The sequence below is a fragment of the Oreochromis aureus genome, linkage group 16 (genome assembly GCF_013358895.1).
Source record: "Oreochromis aureus strain Israel breed Guangdong linkage group 16, ZZ_aureus, whole genome shotgun sequence".
NCBI classification, from domain to species: Eukaryota; Metazoa; Chordata; class Actinopteri; order Cichliformes; family Cichlidae; genus Oreochromis; species Oreochromis aureus.
The window spans coordinates 530,301-557,461 of record NC_052957.1 but is presented as its reverse complement, the minus strand read 5'-3'; the positions used below and the strand labels follow the sequence as shown (position 1 = coordinate 557,461).

At 44.8% G+C, this 27,161-nt stretch overlaps 1 protein-coding gene across 1 annotated transcript in view; it reads right to left on the bottom strand.

Annotated features, from left to right (window-relative positions):
- Positions 1–27,161, bottom strand: part of ttn.1 (titin, tandem duplicate 1) — a 170,841-nt gene that overhangs the window by 78,183 nt on the left and 65,497 nt on the right. Inside the window, 46 exon segments of the mRNA XM_039600316.1 lie at positions 51–353; positions 720–1,019; positions 1,249–1,527; positions 1,611–1,919; positions 2,073–2,269; positions 2,489–2,594; positions 2,698–2,997; positions 3,154–3,453; positions 3,581–3,696; positions 3,781–3,967; positions 4,058–4,354; positions 4,698–4,985; positions 5,672–5,793; positions 5,904–6,081; positions 6,186–6,333; positions 7,272–7,423; positions 7,588–7,875; positions 7,984–8,098; positions 8,197–8,384; positions 8,468–8,770; positions 8,869–9,168; positions 9,273–9,542; positions 9,789–10,055; positions 10,140–10,264; positions 10,552–10,960; positions 11,527–11,805; positions 11,892–12,158; positions 12,347–12,616; positions 14,033–14,201; positions 14,300–14,397; positions 14,536–14,802; positions 14,909–15,032; positions 18,177–18,319; positions 20,391–20,517; positions 20,611–20,750; positions 21,368–21,634; positions 21,922–22,188; positions 22,551–22,817; positions 23,208–23,334; positions 23,430–23,569; positions 24,316–24,579; positions 24,767–25,033; positions 25,135–25,401; positions 25,570–25,696; positions 26,202–26,341; positions 26,430–26,699. Coding sequence (XP_039456250.1) covers positions 51–353; positions 720–1,019; positions 1,249–1,527; positions 1,611–1,919; positions 2,073–2,269; positions 2,489–2,594; positions 2,698–2,997; positions 3,154–3,453; positions 3,581–3,696; positions 3,781–3,967; positions 4,058–4,354; positions 4,698–4,985; positions 5,672–5,793; positions 5,904–6,081; positions 6,186–6,333; positions 7,272–7,423; positions 7,588–7,875; positions 7,984–8,098; positions 8,197–8,384; positions 8,468–8,770; positions 8,869–9,168; positions 9,273–9,542; positions 9,789–10,055; positions 10,140–10,264; positions 10,552–10,960; positions 11,527–11,805; positions 11,892–12,158; positions 12,347–12,616; positions 14,033–14,201; positions 14,300–14,397; positions 14,536–14,802; positions 14,909–15,032; positions 18,177–18,319; positions 20,391–20,517; positions 20,611–20,750; positions 21,368–21,634; positions 21,922–22,188; positions 22,551–22,817; positions 23,208–23,334; positions 23,430–23,569; positions 24,316–24,579; positions 24,767–25,033; positions 25,135–25,401; positions 25,570–25,696; positions 26,202–26,341; positions 26,430–26,699 — 10,134 coding nt within the window.

The window sequence follows — 27,161 nt, the reverse complement described above, 5'->3', positions numbered from 1 at the left end:
ACGTTTACTCGTGACAGTTACTGATGTTAGCGCATTTGACTTTCACACACCAACAGGATCTGCAGCCTTGATGGGCTGTGAGCTGCGTGACGGTTCGCTGACTCCAGCAGCATTCTCAGCTCTGACCCTGAACTGGTACTCCATGTCCTCCTTTAGGCCCATCACCACGTAGGAGAAACCAGGAACCAGGCTTGGTGTGACCCTCTCGTAGCGGTCGCCGTCCTTCTCGATCTTCTCTATGATGTAGCCCTGGATGGGACAGCCGCCATCGTAGTCTGGAGCCTTCCAGGTGACTGTGATGGACTTGGACGTTGGGTCATGAGCCTCCACTTGGATGGGTGGGTCTGGTTTTTCTGTGCAATCAATATTAACAACAGAGTCAATGTCTGATGTTATGATGTTCCAGTTGTGTATGCCTCATAATTTAGGAGTTACACTTGATCTGCTTGGACCCCCTGTCAGTTGTCCCGTATCAGAATCACCTGACTACCAACTAAATCAGTCCTCATTTTTGTATTGATGGGACAGTACGTTTATGAAGATCATTTCATTTTCAGTCCACTCCAATGTTCTTTTCCCTTGCAGCATACTTTGGAAAGTATTTATGTGCTTTTTCAGACTAGACTTTCTAGACAGACCAGACTTTTTCTGAAATGGTAATGTTAATTGCTCAAAGCAATAAAACAGATTTTAGTTGTTGAACATAAAATGAAACTTACGTTTTATTTCCTCTATAATGACCGGGTTTTGTAACTCCAGATATTCTCCCGCTCCAACCTTGTTGACAGCTTTCACCCTGAAGTAGTACTCACAGTTGACAAAGAGATCTTTGACAGTACTTGTTAGGACATTTTCTCCCGACATAACGGGCATGTAAGTCTTTTTGGATGCTTCACGGCGCTCCAGGGTATAGCTGACAATGGGGGTGCCGCCATCATCCTCTGGAGCTTCCCAGCTGACCTTGCAGCTGTTCTTGGTGACGTCACTGGAGGTGATAGTTTTACACTGACCAGGGAGTCCTACACGGTTTGGGAAAGAAGCAAAACTGTTTAAGAAGATTACTGCAGAGTGTCTGTGTCTGATTAAAAAAGAAATAGTGAGTCTGCATGAGGACTTTTAGACTAAGAATGGATCTAAATCCGAACTTGAAAATTGTTGGTGGTAAACTTTAAATTTGGTTTACAGAGGACACCATTGCTGAACGGCATATTAACAGCGTTATATGTTCTAAGCATCGAATCGCCTTACCGATGACTTTGACATTGACGGTTCCAGTGGCAGTTCCCAGACTGTTTTCCAGAGTGATGGCATAGGCGCCAGCATCATCACGGGTGCACTTGAGCAGCTCCAGGTGGGCGCTGTTCATCTCCACTGTCAAGGAGAGCCGGTCACCGGCCTTACACTCCACAGTGTCCTTCTGCCAAACCATCTTGGGTGTCGGGATTGCCCTGTAGGGAACATTGAGGTGCAGCTTCTCACCTTCAACCACTATCACGTCCTTTGCTTCCAAATCCATGGTTGGAGCACCTTGTGAGAAGAACACAGGATTATTACTTAGATTTGTATTATCGGTGCTTTAAGTTCTAAATTTGAATTCCGTCCTTGCTTACAGTCAGGATCTTTGGTGGCGACCTTATCAGATACATCAGAGGGATCACTGACTCCAACAGAGTTGATGGCCCGAACCCTAATGACATACTTTTTCTCAGGTTTGATTCCATCATCTATCCTGAACTTTAGCTCCTTGATGGGTCTGCTGTTGACCCTGAGCCACTTTAGTTCTGGACGGGCTTCTGCCACCTCCACATGGTACCCAGTGACTGGACAACCCCCGTCCTTGACTGGAGGCTTCCAGGTGACATTGATGTGCTCCCTGCTGGCATCAGGGATGACCACTTCAAGTGGAGGTGATGGTGCACCTGGAGAGGAAGGAGGTTTCATGCATTTATCTGCAGAAAGTCAACAACTTTTTGTCTTTATTTTATTATTGTTGGGGTTATTTTGGGGGGATATCCCTGCTTAAATACACTGAGCACCAAAAGAATAAAGAAATCCAGTTAAAAGTATCTTACTGGTTGGATCTTCAATGGTGAGAATCACGGTGGGTTCACTTGGATCTCCAACTCCAGCCTCGTTCTCAGCTCTGACCTGGAACTGCACTTCTGAACCTTCATCAACATCCGTTACCTTGAACTGAGTCTTTCTGTCTGGAGTTTTGCAGCACTTCAGCCAGCGAGTTCCCACCTTTTCTTTCTTCTCAATCACATACCTGTTCGGCAGATGGTGTTTGTCAAGTACAGCTTTGGAACAGTATGAGATAAACTATGTCTTTTGTCTCAATTTAGAGTTCTCTTACTGAAAGCCTGAATGCTAAGAAGGTCGCAGCTTTATGGAAAAAACCCACCAAAAAGCACACTTACGTCAGTGTCCTATAATTGTTCTCGTCTAGTGTCACTTGACTGAATGGCTTTACAGCAGTTTGTCTTACTTTGTTATTGGTCTTCCACCATCGCTATTGGGAGGTTCCCACTTCAGCTCCACATGTCTCTTGGTGACTTCCACCACCGTCAGTGCATAAGGAGGTCCAGGAGTTGCTGGAGAAAAAGTGAAAAGCATTCACATGTAGTTCCTTGGGTTTCACAAAGAAGTAAATTAAAAGGGGAAGACCAATGCTGACTTAAAAGACAGAAAACTCACTAAAAGTGTCCTTGGCAAGAACGGCATCCTCCAGCTCGCAAAATTCACCCATCCCAACGGCATTCTCTGCAGCAACCCGGAACACATACAGCGATCCTTCGTTGAGAGGGGTAACCGTATACTTCTGTTCCTTGACGGTGGTGTCGACAGTCTGCCACGCCTTCCGCCTCACATCCCTCTTTTCAACTACGTAGTTGGTGATGGGTGAGCCGCCATCACTGCTGGGAGGCTGCCACTTTAGGTCTGCGTTAATTTTGGTGATGTTTGCCACCTCCAGCCACTGAGGGGCTGATGGAGGATCTATTGAAGCAAACACAAAGACTTTTACTTTAAAAAATTAAATTCAAGGTCGTATGGTTTTCCAAATGAAAACAACTCTTGATAGCTTATATTTTATAGTCTATAACCTCTACGGAAGTCATTTGCTGCCCACTGCTCACACTGGTATCAACTTACAGAGTCTCTCCTTGCAGACCACGGGGTCGCTGGGCTCACTTGGTTCGCTCTCACCAGCCTTATTGACGGCCCTGACTCTGAAAGAGTATTCTTGCTTTTCTATTAGGCCCTTCAGCTGATGCTCAGTCTGAGGAACATCCTCTGCAATCTTGATCCATTCCTCGCTTCCAGCCTTCTGGAACTCAATGATGTAGCCTTCAATCTTAGCCCCACCATCGTGCTCTGGACGAGTCCATCCTAACAGGGCAGAGGTCTTGGCAATGTCCCTGATGACAGGTTTACCAGGAGCCCATGGAGGATCTGAAGAAGAGTTATATGAATACTTTTATTTCCTGATCTTTGTGCTGTGCTTTACAATAAGGAAATTATAATCTTGATACCACAACATCTGACTCAGCCTAAGTAGATTGACTGACATGTGACATACCAATAGGATCTTTGATGAGGATGGGATCAGTCTCTGCACTTGGGTTTCCAGGTCCAGCTAGATTTTCAGCCAGAACACGGAAGCGGTACTTCTTCTTGGCGGTTAGACCCTTTACCCTGCAGCCCAAAATTCAAAGTTAGAAACATACTTGACAAAAAAATGGTTCACACTGTCACTTGTACCTTCAGGTACTTAGTTACCTGAATGTTGTGTCCGTGATGGGCAGTTTGTTACATCTGATCCACTTGTCACTCTCCGGATCTAACTTCTCAATCCAGTATCCAGTGATGGGGCTACCGCCATCCTCGTCAGGCTCTAACCAGGTCAGAGTGACAGCGTCCTTGGCGATGTCAGAGGGAGTGGTTCTGGTTGGAGGACCCGGAGGATCTGAAACAGATGAAAAATAAGAGGATTTATCTACGGTTCACCTGCATAGGCTGGAAATAAATCACCGGAGAGTAGTATAAAACAACGTACCGAAGGAATACTTGGCAGTGATTGGCACATGCTCTGCAGGTTCACCAATACCATACTGGTTCTCAGCACTGACCCTGAAAATGTACTCTTTCAATGCTGTGAGCTTGGTGGCCTTGAAGGTGGTGTGCTTCACCGTGGCTGACAGCTTGACCCACTCCTCCTTATCAGTCTGACGACTTTCCACAATGTAGTTGGTGATGGGAGACCCGCCATCATCTCTGGGTGGGTTCCAGGCCAGGACGCAGGATTCGTTGGTGATTTCAGAGATATCTAAAGCAGCTGGAGGGCCCGGTTTATCTAAAGAGGAGGGGCCAAAATTAAAATCATGTGAAACAAGTTAATGGTTAATAAGTTAATAAGACATCTGGAGGTGCCACAACTCCTTAGCAGGCTCGACGATATAAGATAACCCTATAAAATGGTCTGACCAGTATGTTATGCTAAGATTATTTTCATATCTTTAATCAAAAAAGGAGATGCTTTTCCCATTTTCTGACTAACCTAAAATCACCTGGTAGCATGAAAATCCTATAACTCTAAGGAACTATAGGATTTCTACAGTAAAGGAAGTTTACTTTTGTGTTTTCATTGCCGTCACAGATATCATTTTTCTTCTACGATAAGAAATCAGCTTTTGTACCCAGGATGTTGACATCAATAGTGGCAGTGGCACGTCCACAGGCATTGACTGCCTCAATAATGTACGTGGCGGTGTCTCCTCTGGTGGTGTTGTCAATGGAAACCTTTGAGTGTCCTGGCTGGGTGTCGATGGTAATGCGGTTATCAGCCCGCAGGACCACGTCTGCTTTGGTCCACTTCACCCGGGGATCGGGCTTCCCTTTCACATCTGCAGGAAGCTCAATTTTGGTGCCAGCTCTGGTGGTTAAACCAGCCAGCAACTTCACATCGAGCTGGATCTCAGGAGGTTCTGTAGGAGTTTTTAAACATAGTCACAGTAGTCCCAACCTCATTACTGTTTTTCATTTCAATTTGTGCTTATATAAATATATTTTAATTTCCGTTTCCCCTCAATAAATCACAACTGTGCAATACTTAATTTTACATGCAGTAACCCAAACTGTAAATACATAACACCATTTATTTATGTATTTAATTCCTTTTTTCCCCAGATTTGTATATTTGTACATTAAATATATATATTTTTTCTAAATACTGTTCATGTGTATATAGTGCTGCAAAACTGTGTCACTGTATAGTGACAATAAAGGCACTCTACTCTAGGCAGATATATGCCATACTGCATTTTATTTGACTGAACTAATTCTGCTTATTTAAGCCAGTTAGTTATAAAATGGTTCTGCTTTAACAAATGAATTTCCCAACTTTTGGAGAAATGAAATGTAGCTTATATTATATGATCACAACTATGCCTGAAACCTTGATGGTAATATCCTTAAAATCCATACATTCTCACTTATTCCTTCATTTGTATTTGTCATAAGAAAGTTTTGCTCCTGTATCACTGAGAGATGCTGCACATTTCTGAGTGAGTCTGCAGAATCCATTGCAAAAATAAATTATACTGCTGCACTTTTTGTGCAGTATGTGGGTACAGCGTCATGTGACTGTCTGGAAGAGCACAACCAGTCCTACCCTTAGCGTCCACAGCTTGGATCTCATCGGTAGCCCTGCAAGGTCGGCTGGCTCCCAGCTTGTTAAAAGCTCTGACTCTGTAGGCGTACCACTGGCCCTCGACCAGGCCGGTAACCTGGAACCTGTGAGTTCAAATCATATAATATATCCAGCTGTACCAAAATAAAGACAGGACACTAATAACGTGTGGCCCAAAAAACTTAACCGGCAGTTACAAGTTCTTAAGTCTTACTTGAGTTCAGGGATGGGATCACCGCAGGGTTCCCACTTGTCAGTACCACGCTGGCACTTGTCCACCACATAGCCTTTAATATGGGCACCACCATCATATTTTGGAGGCTCCCAGGACAGGAAAATGGTCTTGGCACTCTTATCGCGCCACTTAAGGTTCTCAGGTGGATCAGGTACAGCTGCAGGAGCAAATACATGAATGTCAAACAGGTGAGATTCTAGTTATCTGTCAGTTTCTCCACTCAAAGACAATTAATTTCACATGAAGTGTAAAAACACTCACTTGCAGGAGAAGAGACATTGATGGGCTCATCAATGTAGGCTGGCTCTCCAGGTCCACACTTGTTGCATGCAGAGACGCTGAACAGATACTCCTTTCCTTCAATCACGTCTGTTACCGTGTGCTCCAGGTCAAGGATGCCAGCAGCCACCTGGAAAAATGTCACTGTCACTGCTGAGCAAATAAACTCAGACCTGGGTAGACGTCTGGATCTGTGAACATTATTTCACACTGTGGAAGTGATGTTTTCTGTTTTTAAAAATAAAAAAGTCAACATGTCACGCGCCATGTTTGAACCAGGCCCTGAAACCTAATCACACTGCTGCTGGTCAGCATCGATTATCACAAACACATGATTGCCGTTCTTAACAATAATAACAATAACTTTATTTATAAAGCACTTTCAAACAAAGTGCTGTACAGCTATTTGAAAATAAAGAGATAAATAAATAAAAGTGATACATAGCAATACAAGTTAAAAACAATAAAAGTTAAAAACGATAAACATTTAAAAAACTAAATGGCATAGAATTAAGACATGTAGGATAGGCTTTAACTTCAACTTAGCTTTAAAAACCTCCACAGAGCATGCCTGCCTAATATCTTGAGGGAGGTTGTTCCACAAAAATGGGGCACGAAAAGAAATAGTCTGTTTTCTGGATCTAGGAACCTTTAGAAGGCCAGAGTCCTGAGATCGGAGAGCACGAGATGGAACATAAAGGTGCAAAAGATCAGAGAGGTATGAAGGTGCCAAACCAGTGAAAGCCTTGTAGGTGAGCAGCAGGACCTTAAAATCTGCTCGAACCTGACAAGGTAGCCAATGAAGGGATTTCAGTACAGGGGTAATGTGCTCAAATTTTCCAGTTTTAGTTCAAATGCGAGCAGCTGCATTTTGTACCATCTGTAAACCTCTAAAACCTTTCTTTGGTAGCTCAGAAAGGAGTTGCACATTCATGTATTATTTTTAGAAGGCAGTTACTTTTTCACATAAAACCAGGTAATTCACTCAGTTTACATTTTGTGATGAGCTGAAATATTTTTATTCTGTACATTTCCAAACATGACATTAATGAAATGAGGTGAAAGTACCTTGGCCCATGTCTTGCGAGAAACTTCTCTCTTCTCAATCTGATAGTGTGTCACTGGACTTCCTCCATCGTGTTCAGGTGCCTCCCACATCAGGTGGACATGGTGACGGGTCACTTCAGCCACTTTGAAGTCCTTCGGAGCACTGGGGCATGCTGGGAAAATAAGATGAAAAAGACTTCCATCAGTTTTCTTCTTTTGGGTTTGTTTCTAGATGATTTTGGGGGTAACAGACGTCTCTGTACCACAATAAAATGAGCTGTCTATTAAAATAACCACCATCATTGCTAAACTTGATCACATGGTCATGGGTTCTTACCGATGACGTTGACATCAATATCTCCAGAGACAGAGGATACGTCGTTCTCCAGCTGCAGGGTGTAGATGCCTTTGTCTGGACGAACACTAGGAGATATCGTCAGCTCCGTGTACGTAGGCTTCGTCACCATGGAGACACGCTCATCTGCTGGGGTCAGCTCCTTCTCGCCAAAGGTCCACTTGGCCACAGGGGTCGGGTATCCAGTAATGGGAACTCTAACTGTTAGAGGCTGAGGAACAATCACCTCCAGGCCTTTCCTGAAGCCACTCAGGTCAAAGGTTGGACCAACTGCAAAGAGAGAAAGATTTGGTTGTGAAAGCACACTGCCATCCAGTGAACTACTTGGATTTATAAAGAAAAAGTGTTTTTGGTTAAGTTTATGCTTGTTGTACGCACCATGAGGATCATCGGCAAGCAGTGGTCCCAGCTGCTCGGCTGGATCGGAGACACCAGCGGCATTCTCAGCGCAAACTCTGTAGAGGTACTTCTGACCAGGTTTTAGTCCAGACACCTGAAGAAAACAACAAAACAATCCAGACCAGGAAGAAAAATGTAACTGCGCTGAGGTCAAATCAGAATAAAGGTAGACTCTTCAGGTTAGCTGCATACCCGGTAGGAGAGGTCAGGACACAGTCTGGCGTTGCAGCGGAGCCACTTGTCAGAGCCGTCCTCACATTTCTCAATGATGTATCCTGTAATCATGCTGCCACCATTGTTTACGGGCGTTTCCCAGGTCAACGTGACTGCCGTCTTGATTTGGTCACTAAAGTTCAGGTTCAGAGGTGGGCTCGGCCTCTCTGTGGCCACAAGACAGGAGCAAAATCAGACTGTTTGATATTTCTAAACAGGATTTAGATATAAACATTGAAAGTGAGCTCACCGATGGGATCCATGATCTTGACGGGGTTGGTGGCAGCACTGGGCCTGCCGATGCCAGCCTTGTTCTCTGCTCGGACTCTAAAGATGTACTCCTTGTTCTCCACCACGTCGTTCAGCATAGCCAAGCGGTCATCGGCAGCACAGACTAAGGCTGCCTCCCACTTAACAGATGTTCTGTCACGGAGCTCAATCACATAAGCAGTGATCTCAGAGCCACCGTCAAACTTGGGGGGCTCCCAAGTGATGGTGGCACCAAACTTGTTCACTGACTCTACTGCAACATTTTCAGGAGCATCTGGAACATCTAAAGTTCGAAAACAAAAATGTGACGGACATGATTAGGACGACAGTGTGGAGATGGGGTTCGGATTAGTGGAGCGGGGATCTCGGGGTGTTGCTTACCAAACTTGTTTTTGGCCTGAACGGCATCTTCGGTTGCAACAGTGGGTCCGCTGCCAACTCTGTTTCGAGCACAGACTCTGAAGAGGTAAAAGGATTCCTTCTGCAGGCCACTGACGCAGTACTCTGGAGTGTCAGCACGATCTGTAGCCACAGTCCAGGTCTTGCGCTTCACATCCCGTCTTTCTACAACATAGGCGATAATCTTGCTGCCACCGTCATTCTCAGGTTCCTCCCAGGCCAAACTCACCTCGCCATCAACAGTGTCAACCACTCTCAGGTTCTTGATGGGTCCCGGTACATCTGGAAAACCACCAGGACAACACTCAGAAACTCTGGTGATATCCTCAGACAGAGGACTGAGCAGTTATCTGATCACATGACTCTAATTTACTCTCCAGACTCACCAATCACGTCCAGGTTGATAAAGGCTTCACCCTCACCATGCTTGTTCTTAATTACCACCTTGTACCGGCCCTGGTCCTCCTTGGCAGGGCTCTTCAGGCGGTACTCGGTCTTGTCCAAAGAGGTGTCAATATTCTGGACAGGAAGACTGGTGCCCTCAAAAAACCACTCGGCATCAGCACGAGGGTACGCGTCGTAAGGCACAGTCATGACAAAGGGTTTACCGGCATCTGTCACCAGGTTCTGGTCGGTGGTTTTAATCTTTGGAACAGCTGCAGGAGAGACAGAGGACAAATTTGTACTGTTTAATTCGCCCTGCATAACACAGAGCAGTCCGAACTGGTGAATATTATCTTAAAATAAAACTGCTTGTTATGCTTTGCATCTATATCTATATTCCCCAAACAAAAAGATTTGTTTGTTTACAACTTTCTAAAAAGTTGTCTGTTAAATCAGTGATTTCTTTAACATTTCTTGAAATGCCTTTCACTTCCTGTTTTCATGTGAAGTTGACTCACCTGCCAGCTCCAGCTTGGCTCGGGCATCCTTGTCTTTGGCCACGATCCTGTACTCTCCCTGATCCCTGGGTCTAATTTCACAGACCTGCAGTCTGTGGACTTTACCCTCGCTGATCATCTGGTATTTGTCTCCCTGGACGATGATCATGTTGTTCCTCATCCACTTCACCTCCACCCTGTCTTTGTTGAGCTCCACCTCAAACACGATGTCTGAACCTGGAGGTTCGAACACGTCCCGAGGTGGTCTGATGATTTCCACCGGGGTCTCTGCGGAACATAAAAACACATCTCACAAGAAGATTCGTCGAATAAATCTTTGCTTTTGAAGACAAAAAGGAACAAATATCTCACCTTCAACAAAGAGCCTCGCTCTCGTCCTCCTCTCATCCATACCACAGGCGTATTCACACTCATCATCAGGCCTGCACACCTTGATGATCAGTCTGCACGTCTTTCCTTCTTTTTCCATTTGATATCTGTAAAAACACAACAAACATCAGGAACTTGGTACAGTCAGGTGTATGATACTATAAGACTTAGATAATAGCATCAGTTGTGTAATTTTGCCTCTGTACACCACTGCACTTTATTTTAAATCAAAGGTAACACAAGGTCCCAGATGCTTTAGGCTTTTGTAATCCTCTTTCCGTCATGACCTCGTATCCCAAATTTTAACTTTCTGAATATTTTCTTGGTTGAAGTTTTTAGCATGTGATTTATGTTCCTTTGGATCGAAACAACAGCAGACGCAGATCTGTCATACCTGGGGCCCGCTCGAATCTCGCGTCCTTCCCTGTACCACTTGACGGCAGCCTTCTCCTTGCTCAGCTTGCAAGTGAACTCTGCATCCTCGAACTCTGTAATGGTCTGGTCTTTGAGCTGTGCCGTGAAGTCTGTGGGTGCCTCGCTAATGATCAGCTCAGCTGCACATTTGTCATCTCCGACCACGGCCGTGTACTCGCCCTCGTCTTCCATGATGCAGTCCTTAATGGTCAGGCTGTGCTTCAGGCCATCGGCTCTGTAGACGATGCGTTTGCTGAGCGTCACCTCCTGACCAGCCTTCAGCCACCTCACCGTCGCCCCGGGCCTGTTCACCTTACAGACGAAGCTGATGGTCTTCTTCTCCTGAGTCTCATTGTCCTCGATGGGCTCCAAGAACCTCAGTTTCTCCTCTGTGGAGGACCAAATGATTTCAAGGTGAACGTAAAGAAACAAAGGAGGACGTGCAACAAAGTCACTGAGCAAGAAATGGCTGCTTTAGATCAAACGTACTGATACTCTTTGAGGAAACAGAACTTTAGTTATTCTGAATTCTTAAGATGAGAGTGAATCATTTGAATTTCACCGTTTTTTTTTAGCTTTCTTTGCTTTATAACAAAGCTGACACATCCATCTGTCTTTCAAAGTCACGTCTGTGATTACTGAGAACAGGTTTAGGACATTGAGCTGCCAAAAAGAACCATGCTACACTATTAAACATAATGGAGACAGCAGTTGTATAAACTCCTAAATATGTTTCAACATTACTGTGAGCCAAATACAGATAATAAAATAAGGCTCTGTGTACAGTAGAGTCACAAGAACAACTAAAAACGGCATTTTAATCTGACTGCTGAGCTCAGCACTCAGGAAACATGCAAACTCTCTTTTTTCTGGTGGAAACTGGACCTGGTTTCATTAAAGAGTCAAATCTAGCCTGTAACTTCAATCAAATACTGTTACTGCCCACATTACTTACCTGCCACTTTAGCGCTGGCAGTGCACTTGGCGTGCTCTCCTCTGTGATTGGTCAGGCTAACGGTATAGACGGCCTCGTCAGCCTTCTGGGCGTCTCTGATCCTCAGAGAGAAGACGTTGTCCCTTTGAGCCATCATGTACTTGCTGCTCTCAAAAATGGTCTCTTCATTCTTCAGCCACTTGGCCTTCGCTCCTTCCGTGTTTGCCTCGCAGTTAAACACGATCTCGCCTGCCTCCTTCACCTCTGTGTCTTTGATCGGAGTTATGATCCTCAGTTTTTCTGGAATAGAATTCAAACTTAACAAAACCAAACTTGCTTTCTGAAATCTCTGTAATAAGATATGACAAAGAAAATAAGTGCCTTACCGATCACTAGCAGATCTGCCACGGCTTTAACAGTGCCAATGTGTGCAGTGTAGCCTCCCTCGTCCTTCAGCTCACAGCTTTTCACAATAAGAGCTCTTCGTTTTCCTTCACTGATGATGCTGTACTTGTCTCCAGCTTCTATCTCTTTGTCTCCTCTGAACCATTTTACTTCGTAGGTGTCTTTGGAGACAGAGCAGGAGAACTCTGCCTTCTCGCCCTCCACCACTTCCTGGTTCTGAGGCCGGGCGATGAACTCAGCTGCCAGTTCTGGAAAGGAGAAGAAGATGGAGTTAAAGTTTGGTGGATTAGTGGATTTCTCCAAGTTCTTTGCTTTGGTCTTCAGATTGCTTTAGAAATCATTACAAAGAAAATACTTTAGAAAGATAATGACTCAGGCAGGTAACTGGTGACTTCAGTTTCTTCTATAAAATCAAAAGGTAAGCAATGTTTTTTACCGTTGAGTTTGAGTGTGGCAGATGTCCTGACAGTGGGACTCAGCCTACAGTTGTAATCGCCAGCGTCCTCCATCCTCAGGTCCCGGATGATCAGGATCCTCTTGCGTCCGTCAGTCTGTTGTTCATAGCGACCTCCCTCCGGGAGCTCCTCGTCCCCACGATACCAGGTAACCTCAGCGCCAGCCTTCGACACTTCGCAGATCATCTTCACAGTGTTCGTCTCTGTTCCCTCCACGTTGGACAGGTTCTTTGTAAACCTGGCTGCCTCCTCTGAAGGAAACACGAGCACCAGGAGTTAATTTACAGAGAAATATCCATCTATTATTTCATACAGGTCAAGCCTAAAATCAGAATCTTATGTTTATAGTTTTTACAAGAATATTTCTTCAGCAGACAAATTTCCTGTAATGGTTAGAAAACAGTGTCTAGGAGCCGCAACACAACAGTTGAACATCATCAACTACTGATGTACGGGGCGATCATGGCTCAAGAGTTGGCAGTTTGTCTTGTAATCGGAAGGTTGCCGGTTCGAGCCCCGGCTTGGACAGTCTCGGTCGTTGTGTCCTTGGGCAAGACACTTCACCCGTTGCCTACTGGTGGTGGTCAGAGGGCCCGGTGGCGCCAGTGTCCGGCAGCCTCGCCTCTGTCAGTGCACCCCAGGGCAGCTGTGGCTACAATGTAGCCATCACCAGTGTGTGAATGTGAGAGTGAATGGGTGAATGATTGAATGTAGTGTAAAGCACTTTGGGGTCCTTAGGGACTGAGTAAAGTGCTATACAAATACAGGCCATTTACCTTTTACTAGTGGTGCAACGGATCAAAAATCTCACGGTTCGGATCGGATCAGCAAAAAAAGAAAAAAAGACAAAATTTTAACATTTATTCATTAACTTATTTAAGTATTTTTTGCCTAGTTATCGCTGAACTGTCCCAGGCATCTTCTGTTGCCCAACTACAAATGGGTGGACCTCCAGGTCAACGGAAAGCTACGTGACCGTGACCGCTCATTATATCACAGCGGAGTGGTAGATACAAAGCCCTGTACTGCCCTATACTGCACCTTAATTTGTTTTTATATAATTGCGTGGAATGAGTCTTGAGTTGAATGTTTTTACTTTAAACTTTTCGTGCTTATACATGCCTGGGTACGATCTTGTCACTGAAGTGGACGCGCAACGGGATATCATAGCGGGGCTCAAGCACGTTCATCATAGTTTAAACCCCTTGTTTTGCACAACGGAATACAGCCTCCCGTCTGCAGCTAAACACCCCAGTAGCTTTTGTAATAGCTTTAGCCCGGTCGGATTGGGCAGCAAAGGGCTGCTTAAATGCCGCAAACTCCTCTGCTCATCCACTTGGACCGCTAGCGCTGGCCATAACTATCGCTTGACAGACTGACCACGCGCACCATACACATACTTTTTTTTCGAATCTTCGGATCACGTGCGTGCCGAACCGTGGAGTGGGATCGGTTCGGATTACGGCTCAACCGTGATCCGTTGCACCACTACCATTTACCATCATCAGTGAATGATATTTTATTTTCCAGCAGAACAAACATCTGTGGCTGACATGAATAAAAACTTCACTGAGTGAACCGACATTTTTTTTTCTCATTGGAAGATCGGTGAAACTGGAAATTCAACATGAATCAAACACATGAAATAGATGAATAATGTTCCTCACCGATGACGGTGAGCATGCCAGAGGTCTTGGAGGTTCTCGCATCACATTCGTACTCGGCCTCGTCATCAAACACAGACTTGTGAATGATAAGGATTCTCTGGACTCCCTTGGCGATGATCTCGTACTTCTTTCCTTTCCTGATCTCACCACCGTCCTTGAACCAGCGAACCTTGAAAAATGGCGACACAAGGGTTAGTCAAGAGCGTGAGAGTGGTTTCAGTCTGATCGACAGGACAGCAGTGACTGTTTTCATCCTGCTGAGCTCACCTTGGCAGACTCTCGAGAAACTTCACATTCAAACTTGGCAGACTCCTTCTCTCTGACCTCAACATCCTGCAGAGGCTTTGTAAACTCAACATACGGAGCTGTGCATGGAAAAGACCACAGCATGACCACAGTTATGCTTTACACTATGATTCAGATTCATATTTTAGATTATTGTAATGTTCAGCTGGAGATGTGAGAACATATTTGAATGATTAAAGCCTGGTTAAGGTCCTTACGTGTAACTTCCAGGAAACAAGAAGTCTTGAAGTCTTTGGCATCACACGTGTACAACTTGGCATCTTCAGGAGAGCAGTCGTGAATGATCAGAGCTCTCTTGCGTCCGTCCACGATGGTGTCGTACTTCTTGGTCTTTCTGAGCTCCTGTCCCTCCCTGAACCATCGTACCTCAGCATTCTCACGGGAAACCTCACACTCCAGAGTAGCTGTGGCTTCCTCCTCCACCGTCTGATCCTCCAGAGGCTTTGTGAACTCAACTGGTGGCTCTAAATATACAGAGAGACAGACGTGGTTAACAGGTGATAACCACAGCCTCATGTTAGAAATGCTTTGTCCTAGATCCTCAGAGCCCGGTCTGAGCGAGTGCCGTACCTCTGACGATAAGCTGAGCCTGAGTCTGGAAGTCCTTGGCGGTTAGTTTGACCTCGCCGGCCTCCGACAGGTTCACATCACGGACAGTCAAAGTGTGAACTCGGCCCGCCACCCGAGTCTTCACCTGTAGAAACCGAAAACGAACCGACCGTTACATTTACACACGAACACGAGCTGAACGCGTTACCACGAACACAGATACAGGACGGTCAGTTAAATAATCATTAGAAATAATAATTACACTTATTCTGGTTTTTTTAACAGGTGGTGAGTCTGAGTGATAAATGAATAACTCTGAGTGTCAAACTGATGTAATCAGGGTAAAATACACCATTTTTATTTTTATTGTCCACAAACTTTCAGCCTTGATTCACTTTGAGAAGCTGCATCATAATAAAATATTTAAGAATTTTCTGCAGATGTGTTTTATAAATGAGTGAAAAACTTTGGTCATCTCTCTGTCATTGGCCCCTCTATTGTAGAGATATGCAATGCCTCTCTTTTAACAGGTGTGGTTCCTAGGTTCTGTAAGCATGCTGTTGTTGAGCCAATATTAAAAAAAGAGCAGTTTGGATCCAACTCAGCTTAAGAATTATAGGCCTATCTCTAAGCTTCCATTATTATCAAAAATTCTGGAAAAAGTAGTTGCAGATCAACTTACTGCGTTTTTAGAAAAACATGAAATTTATGACAAATTTCAGTCAGGTTTCCGTAAAAGTCACTCAACAGAAACCGAATTACTTAAAGTCTCTAGTGACATTATGATGTCAGCTGACTCCGGAGCATCCTCAGTCATGGTTTTGTTGGACTTGACATCTGCCTTTGACACCATTGACCATACCATCCTGATTAACAGGCTCCGGGACATAGTCGGTGTCTCCGGTCTGGCTCTGGAGTGGTTTCGGTCGTACCTCTCCAACAGATCTTTTAGTGTTTTTGCGAATCAGTTTATGTCACATTCTAAGGATCTGACATGTGGGGTACCGCAGGGTTCAGTTCTGGGTCCTATTCTTTTTCTTTTGTACATGTTACCTCTAGGACTTATAATTAGGAAGTTCCCTGAGGTGTCTTATCACTTCTATGCTGATGATATTCAGCTCTATTGCTCTTTTAAGCCGATGGAAGTCCATAAACTGTCCTCTTTAATTAATTGTTTAGCTTCCATTGAACAGTGGCTTGGTGACAACTACTTACAGTTGAACTCTGAGAAGTCAGAAACATTAATTATTGCCCCCGACAACCAGATATCTCTAATCAAACAGCATCTTGGTTCTCTTGGCTCATCTGTTCACCTGAGCCTCAGATACCTTGGTGTGATCTTTGATTCTGCCATGTCCCTAGAACAACACTCTCGCCAGTTGATTAGGAATTGCCTTTTTCAGCTAAGAAACATCTCCAAACTGCGAACTTTGCTGTCTAAATCTGAGTTAGAAATGGTTATTCATGCTTTTATTTCATCTCGCTTAGATTATTGTAACAGCCTTTTTCTTTGTTTGAGCAAAAGGAATCTTGACCGTCTCCAGTTAGTCCAGAATGCTGCTGCAAGGCTTTTAACCAAGACACGAAAAAGAGAGCACATTACACATTACAGTTATTTAAGTATAACTGAAGTGACTTTCAGAGCAGCCCGATGTGCTACCAGACTTCCATGATGGGGAGGATAACGGATGTAATGTTCTCTTTCAGGCAGGGGGACAGTGGAGGGTGTAGTGAAGGATATGGGCGTAATGAACGTAAGTTCATTACACTGGCTTCCAGTACATTTTAGAATTCATTTTAAAATCTTGGTACTGACTTTTAAAGCTTTGAATTGTGATGCCCCTGCCTACATTTCCGATCTTTTAGAATCCCACACTCCCTCTCGCAGCCTGAGATCTTCTAATCAAAGGCTGTTGTTAGTCCCACGAACTCGTTTTAAGACTAGAAGTGATAGATCTTTTAGAGCGGTGGCCCCCAGGTTGTGGAATGCTCTCCCTCCATCTTTACGTTGCCTTGATTGTATTTATTCTTTTAAAAAGCAGCTTGAGACTCATTTATTTAGATTGGCTTTAGATTTGTGCTGTATGTTTGATTATTAATGTATTTTATGTGTTTCTGTTTTATATTACTGTGAAGCACTTTGTGGTTTTTATCCTGTGAAAAGTGCTATATAAATAAATTGATTTGATTTGATTTGATATCAACAGAATCCATTTCACTTTACTTATTTATTATTCAGCGGATCGAGAAGCAGAAATAAGAAGAACTACTCTCTTTTTCACACACAGCGGTGATCAGGCAGGTTTTTGTGATTAGGCTGTTTTTTCCACTTTAACCTCATTTTGATGAATGAATTAAACTCCTGTTTTTAAATAAATAAAACTCATCTGTGATGTTTAATTAATAATTAAGTTTTATTAATTCATTATTCAGGTTCAGACACTCACCTGCTAAAAAACACTTTTCAAAAATGTATCTCCAAAAATAAAAAAATCTGAAAAAACATCATTATTAATTCAAGCATGTACACATGTAATACTTTTAAAAACTACCAGAAACAACTCGGGTTTCTGTGGAAACACACAAAATGATCTCGACCTGCTGAGAAACGTTTGTTTGAGGTATTTAATAGAGATGAATGAATCTGAGGTCTTTGTGCATATAAGGCCGTGGTGACACTCAAGGGTCAGAGTTATAGATAAGAGCCGCATGTTTATCTCCGGGATATTTTTAGCTGCAGCCTTTGCAGACACAGAGAAACATCAAACATCAAACATCACAAAAACAACTTCTCCTCATCTGGAAAACAAAACTCGTGTCTTTTCTTCATAATCCAAACTGGGATTCAGATTATGAAATTCTTTTAAAACTCAGCATTGTTGGTCAGAGACAGGAACAAATCAGAGCCTGGCGACCATAAACGTGTCCTGATGACGATGATTTAAAATCAGATGTGTGACAGAATAAGCAAAGGTCTGTTTGTGCCTGAAGAAAAACTGTTTCCACTAAAAGGTCCCATCTCACATTTTCTTTAAATCACATTAAAAAAGTTTTGTATGCTTGTTTTACTGGATTCACACTAATTTTCTTTATTTCTGTTGTCCCATTTCTTTTCCTTCTCTCTTCTTTTGTGGTAGACTAGAAGTTTTATGAGTGAGCAAATTCTTCGAGAGAAACATTTTGTTAAAAAGGAGGAAAAGCTCTGTGAGGGCTTTCACGTAAAGCTCCGGGGTTTCTCCGGTGTGGAGCGAGTTACAGGACAGGCAGGCGCTGCTGTGGTCAGACTCACCCGGTCACTGGCCTCCATCCTCTGCCCTCCCAGGAACCACTCCACCGCGATGCCCTCGTACGACAGCTCGCACTCAAAGATGGCCGTCTCTCCAGCTGTCACCGTCACGTCCTTCAGAGGATGGATCAGCGTGATGGACCGAGCTGAGGGTAAAGACATGGTTAGCTCCTTCAACAAATAAACTGGCGTGCACTTGCTGGAAATGCTGTGGTCTGGTTTGTGTTTCAGGTTACTGCTCCTCCAATCAGAGAGCAGCCTGCCAGGGCCTTGGGGTAGGGGTGTGTCACCAGGGTGCAGAGGAGACATCCCCCCCCTCTGTCCCCTTCTGGCTGCCTCTGCCTCAATTTTATCCCACAACTTAGACATTCACATTACTCACACTCTCATTACACATACATATAGGATCTTGGGGGTGGGCACGCTACACGGAATCCAAATTACCATCAGGGTGTATGACCTCACCCCTGGCGTCGTTGCCCACCTCTCAATTTTAAATACACGTAGACATTGAGGGCTAGCAGGAGGGGCTATGCGCTTACCTGCTGCTCTCTGGCAGGTAGCTCCATGCTCTCCTGGGTTTTAAATGCACCTTAGAACACACATGCATCAACACTACATATGAGCGGGTGGAGGGAGGTTTGGAGTCTTCTCACCCCCCCGTTCTCTGCGGCCTATTGGAGCGGGGGGGCTGGGAGGAGGAGTTGGCCGTCCGACTGGGGTCTGGAATGTGGGGCCTCCCTGCTGCTGCGGAGTCGGGGCGGTCTGCTTCTCTCCACCGCAGGGAAAAGCGTAACACTACCTGGGTCTGAGTGCAGTTTCCCCCTCCAGGGGCAAGGGTACCCAGACCTGGTTCTTAGAGTACGCTTGGGGAGAGTGATTGTGTGTACAGTGTCTCTCTATGTCTGTCTCCACGTTGGTTGAGTGTGGAATAATTGCATATGAGAGCCACCACTTCCCCTGCTGGTGGCGGACGCCCACCATCGGTGGGTTCTGGCGGACATCGGTGCGTTGGTGGTTCTCTGTGTCCGGGGATGGGCGCCCAGGTACACACCGGCTCACTCCTTGGTGGCTGCTTATCGGGGCCTGGAGCCTGGGGCTCGCTCGGGCCACTTCGGAGGTGGGGTGCCCTCGGCCCCTGGGCCTGGGGCTCGCTTGGGTCACTCAGGCACAGCTGGCTGCCGGCGGAGCTCACGGGCACGTCACTGCAACCCCCCCTGGCTTCTGCGCCGCGGCTGCTGTGACCCCTCATCTGGGACTCTCCTCAGCTCTTTCTGGGATAGTGGCGCGGCTGCCCCTCTGTTGGTCTTCCTTGGTCTCTTGTGTTCTGGGGGCCTCTGGATGTCTGGAGTCTTGATCTCCTCCATACCTGCTTCATGCCCTGGAGGACGGGGCAGTGGCCCCCCCCACACCCTCTAGCAGATCATTACATGAAGGAACCTTTTAAAAACAAGTGCGTCCATGCTCACAGGTGTACACACGGGTGCTCACACACACAAACTACACCCTTTTTGGCTCCTACCTCAAAGCACACTGTGCGCTGTCGATCTTACGTGCTGCACAATAATGTCTAACATTTAGTATTTACTGTCATATTCCCATAGATCATTGTGATGTTGTTTATTACTCTCGTTTTCTTCTGCTTGCTTTCTTCTTTCTTTCTCAACAGGTGATCCAGGTGATTAATATATGTATTTTTTGTCTGCTTATTCTGTTGGTTTTTGGTTTTTTGCCCTTTATCCTCGTCCCTCTTCCCCGCTGTTTTTCTTTCCCTCTTTCTTTCTCCCCTTTCTTTCCCCCAGTCAAGTCTGTCCCGTATTCAGCAAGTGAAAATAAAATAAACAATAAAAGGTGAATCAAATGGACCATTACGGCAAGGCTGGGATGGTCAACTTGGTAAAGTAAATCCGTTGGGCATCTTTCTTCGCCTTTAGACAATAATTCTGATGGCAAAAGAACCAAACGGGACAGGTTAAAAAAAAAAAGAAAAAAAAAAAGAGAGAGAGCAGCCTGCCTTCAGATAAAGACTGAAGTGGTGAAAATAACCAAAGGCCCTGATTGGCTGAACGCTTACAGAGACATGTGACACCCGTGTGTGACAGAAACCAGGGCTGCTGTTTGTGTGTTTAAAGCTTCAGCCAAACAGCACGGAGCTTCCTCCGTTTCAGAGACGTTTTGTCCATCGTATAAAAAATAAGGGCTAAAATGACCTCTGACCTTTGACTCTGAGCTGGGCGCTGGATCTGGCGTTGGCTGCAGAGAAGTCAACGGGTCCTGCCATGTCCATGCAGACGTTGTAGAGGATCAGCAAGTGTCTGGTTCCTTCCTCCTTAATCTCAACATCCTGAGGTAAAAACGAACACATGAAAGTCAGCTGAACGCATCTTTGTGGCGATGAATATGAAACCGACCGCCAGGCAGGTCACTGCAGACTCACAGCTGACTGATGAAGAGCTTCTCCTTTCAGCTTCCAGTTTCCATGGACATCTTCCTCAGAAATCTCCGTCTCAAACTTGGCTGTTTCTGTCTCCGTGACCTCCACACTGTACAGCGGACGGACAACTTTGATATCCCGCTCTGCAAAAATCAAAGGACAGAAATCACTATAAAAACCAGCAACATCTTCACCCGTGGAGCGTCTGTTTGTTAAAGCAGTCAAATTTAACTTCACTAATGATGAGGCTCTAATTTACAAGGCTGAGGATCCACCAAGAAACCCAACTGGTGCTTCTCTCCAACATTTCTACAGAGAAGGAATGATAAATGCTGACAAACCTCTGACAGCCTGGTGAACTCTGTGCTTATTAGAACAAAACACTATTTATGTTCACATCAAAGGTCTTCAAACAGCTGAAGTGACCGGCGATAACTGTAACTAACAAAGCACATATGCAGATACGATGGCTACAGATGCCAAATAATCCGTTTATTACCGTCTCAGCTCATTACCAAACAATTTGGTTTCTCTGTTTGTCAGGTCAAAGGTCAGACTGATTGTATTTACATGGATTGTTACCAACAGCTGAAAACTGAAGATGTTAAGAGAATTTCAGAGGACATCAGTGAGAGAAGCAGCATGCATAAAGCATGAGAGCTGGGACGTTTACATTGTTAACTATTATAAAAATAGGCGGTGTTATAATGTCTGAACTAAACTCTGAGGCGTTTGATCTGAAAGCAGATCCATGGTTTACCTTCAATGTTGAGCTTGGCTGTGGTTTTGTCTGAGCCGCAGTCGCAGGTGTACTCTCCAATGTTGGCCTTCTCCGCCTTCCTCACCATCAGGATGCGCTTCTTGCCATCGGTGATAATGGCGATGTTCTTGGAGGGGGTGATCTCCTTTCCATCCTTAAACCATTTCACATCAGCTACAGCCTTGCTCAGCTCGCAGACCAGCTTCACCTCGTCCTTCTCCACTGCCGTATAGTTGTGCAGCTTGGTGGTGAAGTAGGCGTCACCCTCTGTGTGGGGAAACGTACTTTCATTATGAAAATCAGGCGTCAGAGAAGCGTGTCTGAATCAGTTTGACAGCATGAACTCTTGGATGTTGGTGTGTGTGGCTTGCTGTCACCTGTTCTGTTTGCAGTTGCTTTGTTTACACCTGTATCTTCAATCTAAACTCATTGTTCTCTGGCTTTTAAATCAGAATGAGTTCTGATTTAATGTTTGTTCTTTCTAAAGTCCTGTCATCTGGTCCTATGTTTTTATGTCATTTGTTTCAAATGTGCTTTAGAAAGGAGGCACTGACCGATGACAGTGAGCATGGCGGTCATGCTCTTGTCCATGGCCTCTACTTTGATCATGGACGTGTCGTCGATGGTGACTTCCTTGAAGGCCAGGGTGTGAACCTTCGCCTGTGCCGACATGTGAACAACTTTGCTGGGATGAAGTCGGGCGTCGTTCTTGTACCAGACCACTGGGATCTTGTCATGTGACAGCTCCACGCTGAATTCAGCTGTTTCACGCTCCTTTACTGTCACATCCTTGATTGTTTTGACAAACTCTAGGCGAATACCTGCCGCAGGAAGACATCAGACATTGGTACATTTAACTTTGACTAGAAGCTGAACACAGCAGATTTGTATTTGTGACTCACAAACAAACAAAAATGAGCACCAGCGCTGTGATTCAAAGTAACCCAAACCAGAAAGCAAAGCAGAGGTAAAAATCTGCCAAACTGAATTTATCTGGAGAAGATTCATTGAAAAGGTTCGGACAGAAGTGTTTATTTGGCAAATTTAAAACTATAATAATTTGATCTAAATGTGAACATATGATTATAATGTGTCCTGACCTTGGATAATCTCTGAAGGTTCTTTAAGGTTTCACTGGTGCCAAAGGAGTTTTTAAAAAAAATTAATAAAACCATGAAATGACCTTGTATAACCAGTTTGCCCGTCGTCCTCTTGTCCTCAGCCTCAAACATGTACTTTGCCTCGTCATCGTAGGCGGCCGATCGGATCACCAGAACGTACAAATTTCCCTCCTGAATCACCTCGTACTTTTCATCGCTCTGCAGCTCCTGTGAGCCTTTGAGCCAACGGAAAGTCTTTGCAGTTCTTGACACCTCGACCTCAAACCTCGCATCGTCCTTCTCATAGACCTGAACATCAGTCATGGGTGTGAGGAAGTTCAGCGGGAGTTCTGAAGAAAAACAGTGAGAAAACTGGCATTTATCGTATATTTGCCAAACCTTAGCCTCTTAGTTAAATTTAAATAATCATAAGTAATTATCAGTATAGTTTATTTTTGAATACCTCTCTTCATAATGAGCCCCAAACTGTGACAGTAACCAACACAGAATAAAAAGTATTGACGTTTTTACATATGGTGTCTTTGTTCAGTGGAGATGCAAGTCTGATGAGAAATCAGACCTGTGAAGGTAAAGCTCAGACGGAGGTTTGATTTTGCTCACATGGACTGCTGTGATCCCCCACTGGCTTATTCTATGAGGTGCTCTCATTTTTAGTTTCACATTTTTAGGTTATTTAAAATGTTTTTATGAAATATGATGAGGTCAGTGGGCTGGTTTACCTTTGACCTTGAGGTTAGCGGAGCACTTGGCGTTAGCAGCAGAGTACGCCACCTCACCGGTCATGGACACTTTGCAGTTGTAGAGGATCAGCGTGTGCTTGCCTCCTTCCTCGATGATGTCCACATCCTGTTAAACAAAGACGTAAACAGTCACTGATAAACTGGCTTCATGTTATGGAGAGCGCTGCCAATGAGACGCTTGTGATGAAGCAAAGCACTCACAGAGGACGGACTGAGCACTGCTCCATTCAGCTTCCACTGTCCGTGGACGTCGTCCTCAGAGATCTCCACTTCAAAACGAGCCGTTTCTCCATCAAACAACTCCACGCCATAAATCGGCCGAACAACTTTGATGTCGCGTGCTTTTGGAAAAAAGGGTCATGATATGAAAATGCAGTGTTTGTTTTGCTTCTGGAAGAAAGGACTGATGTTTACAGCTAAACAACAAAATGTCATGTCTGTCCTCATAGACATGTAGGCCTCAGCGGCCTCGGTCAGTCGTTAGGGGAAAATGTGGATTCTGGTTGCCGAGTGATTTTTGGGTCACGTTGCCATGGTTTCCTGCAGTTCCCATGGAAGACGCTGACTCGGCTGCAAACTCGCCCACAGCTCACCATGAAAAGTTCAAAACAAACTGGAAACTGTGAACTTCAAATTTTTTATTTTTCATTCATTTTTAAAGTTGCGCCTTTTGAAGTGTGGTGATTTCAGCAGTGGCACAACTTTTACTTTGAAGGTGAATGCTCTCTGCATCTCTTTTTGAGGTTTTACTACTGCTCAGTGAGTGTTTGCAGAGAAGCTGCTGTCTTTGATGTGAACTGCAGGCATCAATGTGTCATTCCCAGACCGGTGTGGAGATGCGCATTTTTTCCCTAGAGACGTGAGGTTGCTACGGGGTCGCTCACTAGGCTGACGAGGCCTGGACCTCCCTTTGGAGTCATGTCTCCTTGTGCAGTGAAAGGCTTGAACATTTAACGTTTTGCGGGTTTATTTTGACCTAACAACCTGTAAATCTTAGAGCGGCTGTAACCTTTGACAGCTTTAAGATTAATGATTCAACTGATTTTTATGTTTAAAAGAATATAGGCAATCATGTCACCTTGCTTACCTTCAATATTGATGTTGGCTGACGTCTTGTCTGTTCCACAGTCACATGCATATTTGCCTTTGTCGCTCAGTTCCACTTTCTTCAGGACCAGAGACCTGCGCGTGCCCTCTGACCTCATGATGACCATCTTGGAGGCGATGATTTCCTTCTCTTCGTGGTACCACAGCACCGGAACGTCTTTGCTCAGTTCACAGTCCAGGGTCACCTCTTCTTTCTCGGTGGCTGAGTAATCCTGTAGCTTCACCACAAAGATGGGGTCGCCCTCTGGAGCAGACAGGGAGTTGGGTGGTTTTGGTTTATTACAAATAGTTTGTAGATTTTCATAATTTTTCTCTGTGAAGAGCAGTCTTGTAATGCAGTATATAATGTGAAAATGGAAAAAGTGAGCCACGTAAGTCACGCTAATGTGAAATGAAACAGAAGTGAAAAGGAAACGAGGAAGCGCAGTTACCTACGACCGTCAGTTTGGCCATGGAGTAAATGCCTTTAGCCTCTGCCTTAATTTGGCAGGTATCATCTAGACTCAGTGTCCTCATTTCTAGAGTGTGTCTCTTTCCTTCCACATGTATGAGCACCGTTCGGCTCACATGGAGTTTGACTTCGTTTCGGTACCAGACCACTGGCACGTTTTCATGAGACAGCTCGAGATCAAAGCGTGCCGAGTTACCTTCTTTGACCGTTTGGTCCTGAAGCGGCTGGACAAAACTCAGCCTCATGCCTGGAATACATCGAGTCAGCGCAGACAGACATTGGCCACTGAATGAGCTCACAGAGGAAACATGAACAACATGAAACGTGACGCTTCTCTTTGCCACTTACCCTCCACCATCAGCTGGGCCGTTGATTTCTGACCCAACGCTTCGATCGTGTACTGAGCCTCATCATCAAACTCACAGTTGTTTATGATCAGCATGTGCTTCTTTCCGTCATCAATTATTTCATATTTAGGGCTTGGGGTGACAATCTCTGTCCCCCTGAACCATATGACCTTTGACACGTCCTTAGTGATGGTGCACTCAAACTTAGCCTGCTTCTTTTCAGGCACAGAAAGGTCCTTGAGCGGGTCAACAAAACCCATTTCGATTTCTGAGAGGTGTGAACGATTTGGCAATTAATAACAGAAACAAAGACACAACCACAGCTTCTCTTACCGTGTTTGTTCTGCAACACATCAGTTTTCCATGACCAACAAAATGCAGCAGGTTGCAACAGATGAGAACAACAAATGAAGTTTTGTCTTTGGTGAATCCGTACCTTTGACGGTGAGCATAGCGCTGGTGACGGCGTTCAGAGCCTGGTATGTCACTTCACCAGCCTGATCCAGCTGCACGTTTTTCAGTGTGAGGAAACGTTTTTTGCCTTCAGCTTTAATGTCACAAGTCTGAAAAACAGCATTCAAAGAGGCATGAGTGCTACTTCCTGATTCACATTTCTTTAATCCCAAATCATGTAGGCTACTAAATTTACTACAGCACAGAAGTATATAATTTTCTCATTTGTGGTTTCGAGTGGCCTGAGTCCTGCGACGAGCCCACATGTTTAGCTGCTATTTCACTAGCTGGGCCCACATCCTCATTTTAGGTTTGACAGCACTTTAGTAGACAAAGGTGAATGGCTTGGACATGAGTTGAGCTGTGGTTTGGGGAAGGCCTCAAAGGGGACTGATGACGGCTCCCCATGTACTAAACAGAAGTGAAGAAGTTAAAGAATTGAAAAGTGGAGGGAGGGTGGGGCACATAAACGAGAATGAACAGCTTGGTGAACTGGGGGAACCTATATAGATGAGAACTGGAAGGAGTGTGTTTGGAGGCGTGGTCCTGCTCCTGAAATTCAGATATTTATCTCTAATAATTTACTCTGAGACAAAGCATTGTTAAATATCTTACCGGAGATCTAGTCAACACCTGGCCTTTCAGCTTCCATTCACCAGCCACATCGTCCTCTGATATTTCAGTGTCAAAGTTGGCCTCTTCTTTCTCAATCACCTCCACACTGGAGAGTGGCTTCAGGATCTCAGCCTCACGCTCTGAAAGTACCCAAAGAAATTTAAAGGTAGAAATCTTTGCGATTGGAAAAGCGTGGTCCTCATGCTTTCCCAACGTGGATACACCAACCTCCAAGTGTCAGTTTGGCTGTATATCTGCGATCCTCCACCTGGATGGTGTAGTCTGCTACATCATCAGGCTGGCAGTTATTTATGCTGAGCGTCATGTCCTTTCCATCTTTAGTGATCTCGACCTTGTCAGAGGGAGTAAGCTCGTTTTCTCCTTTGAACCACTTCCAGTTGGGCGTGTCCTTGAAAAGCTCACACTTGAATGTGGCCTTTGCCTTTGGTTTCACATGCTGGTCTCTCAGAGGCTTCACCAGCCAGTCTTTGATGGTTTCTGGGGAGGAAGGGTTCACATCATATTTGTTCCTACAGTGCAAAACTGCTCAGCAAGGCACACTCTTGTGCCTCAGTCACACTAAACAAATATGACAACAACTTCTGTGTAACTAGGGAAAATCTGTGGTTAACTGGATTGGTAGATTGGCTGCAAGAGAGCTTGAGTGTGCAGACTGACACTGTCCTATTGCAGCTTTATTGCCATCTTGATGCATCAAGGTCAGATTAAAGATGGCGAGGCGTCCCCGTCTTTGAGCAGCCATCTTTGTCAGAACAATGAGACTGCACACCGGCACAGTAATTTTGGTTGTGCCATGGTCTCCACTGTTTTCTCTGGTGCAGCATAAGGCAACTCAAACAGTGATCAACTTAGGCTTTAAATGGTGCATAAATACAAGATCTACTGTTCATGGTAGCTACCCTTAATATTGTTTTTTAACTGGTGAGGGACAGTTTCAGC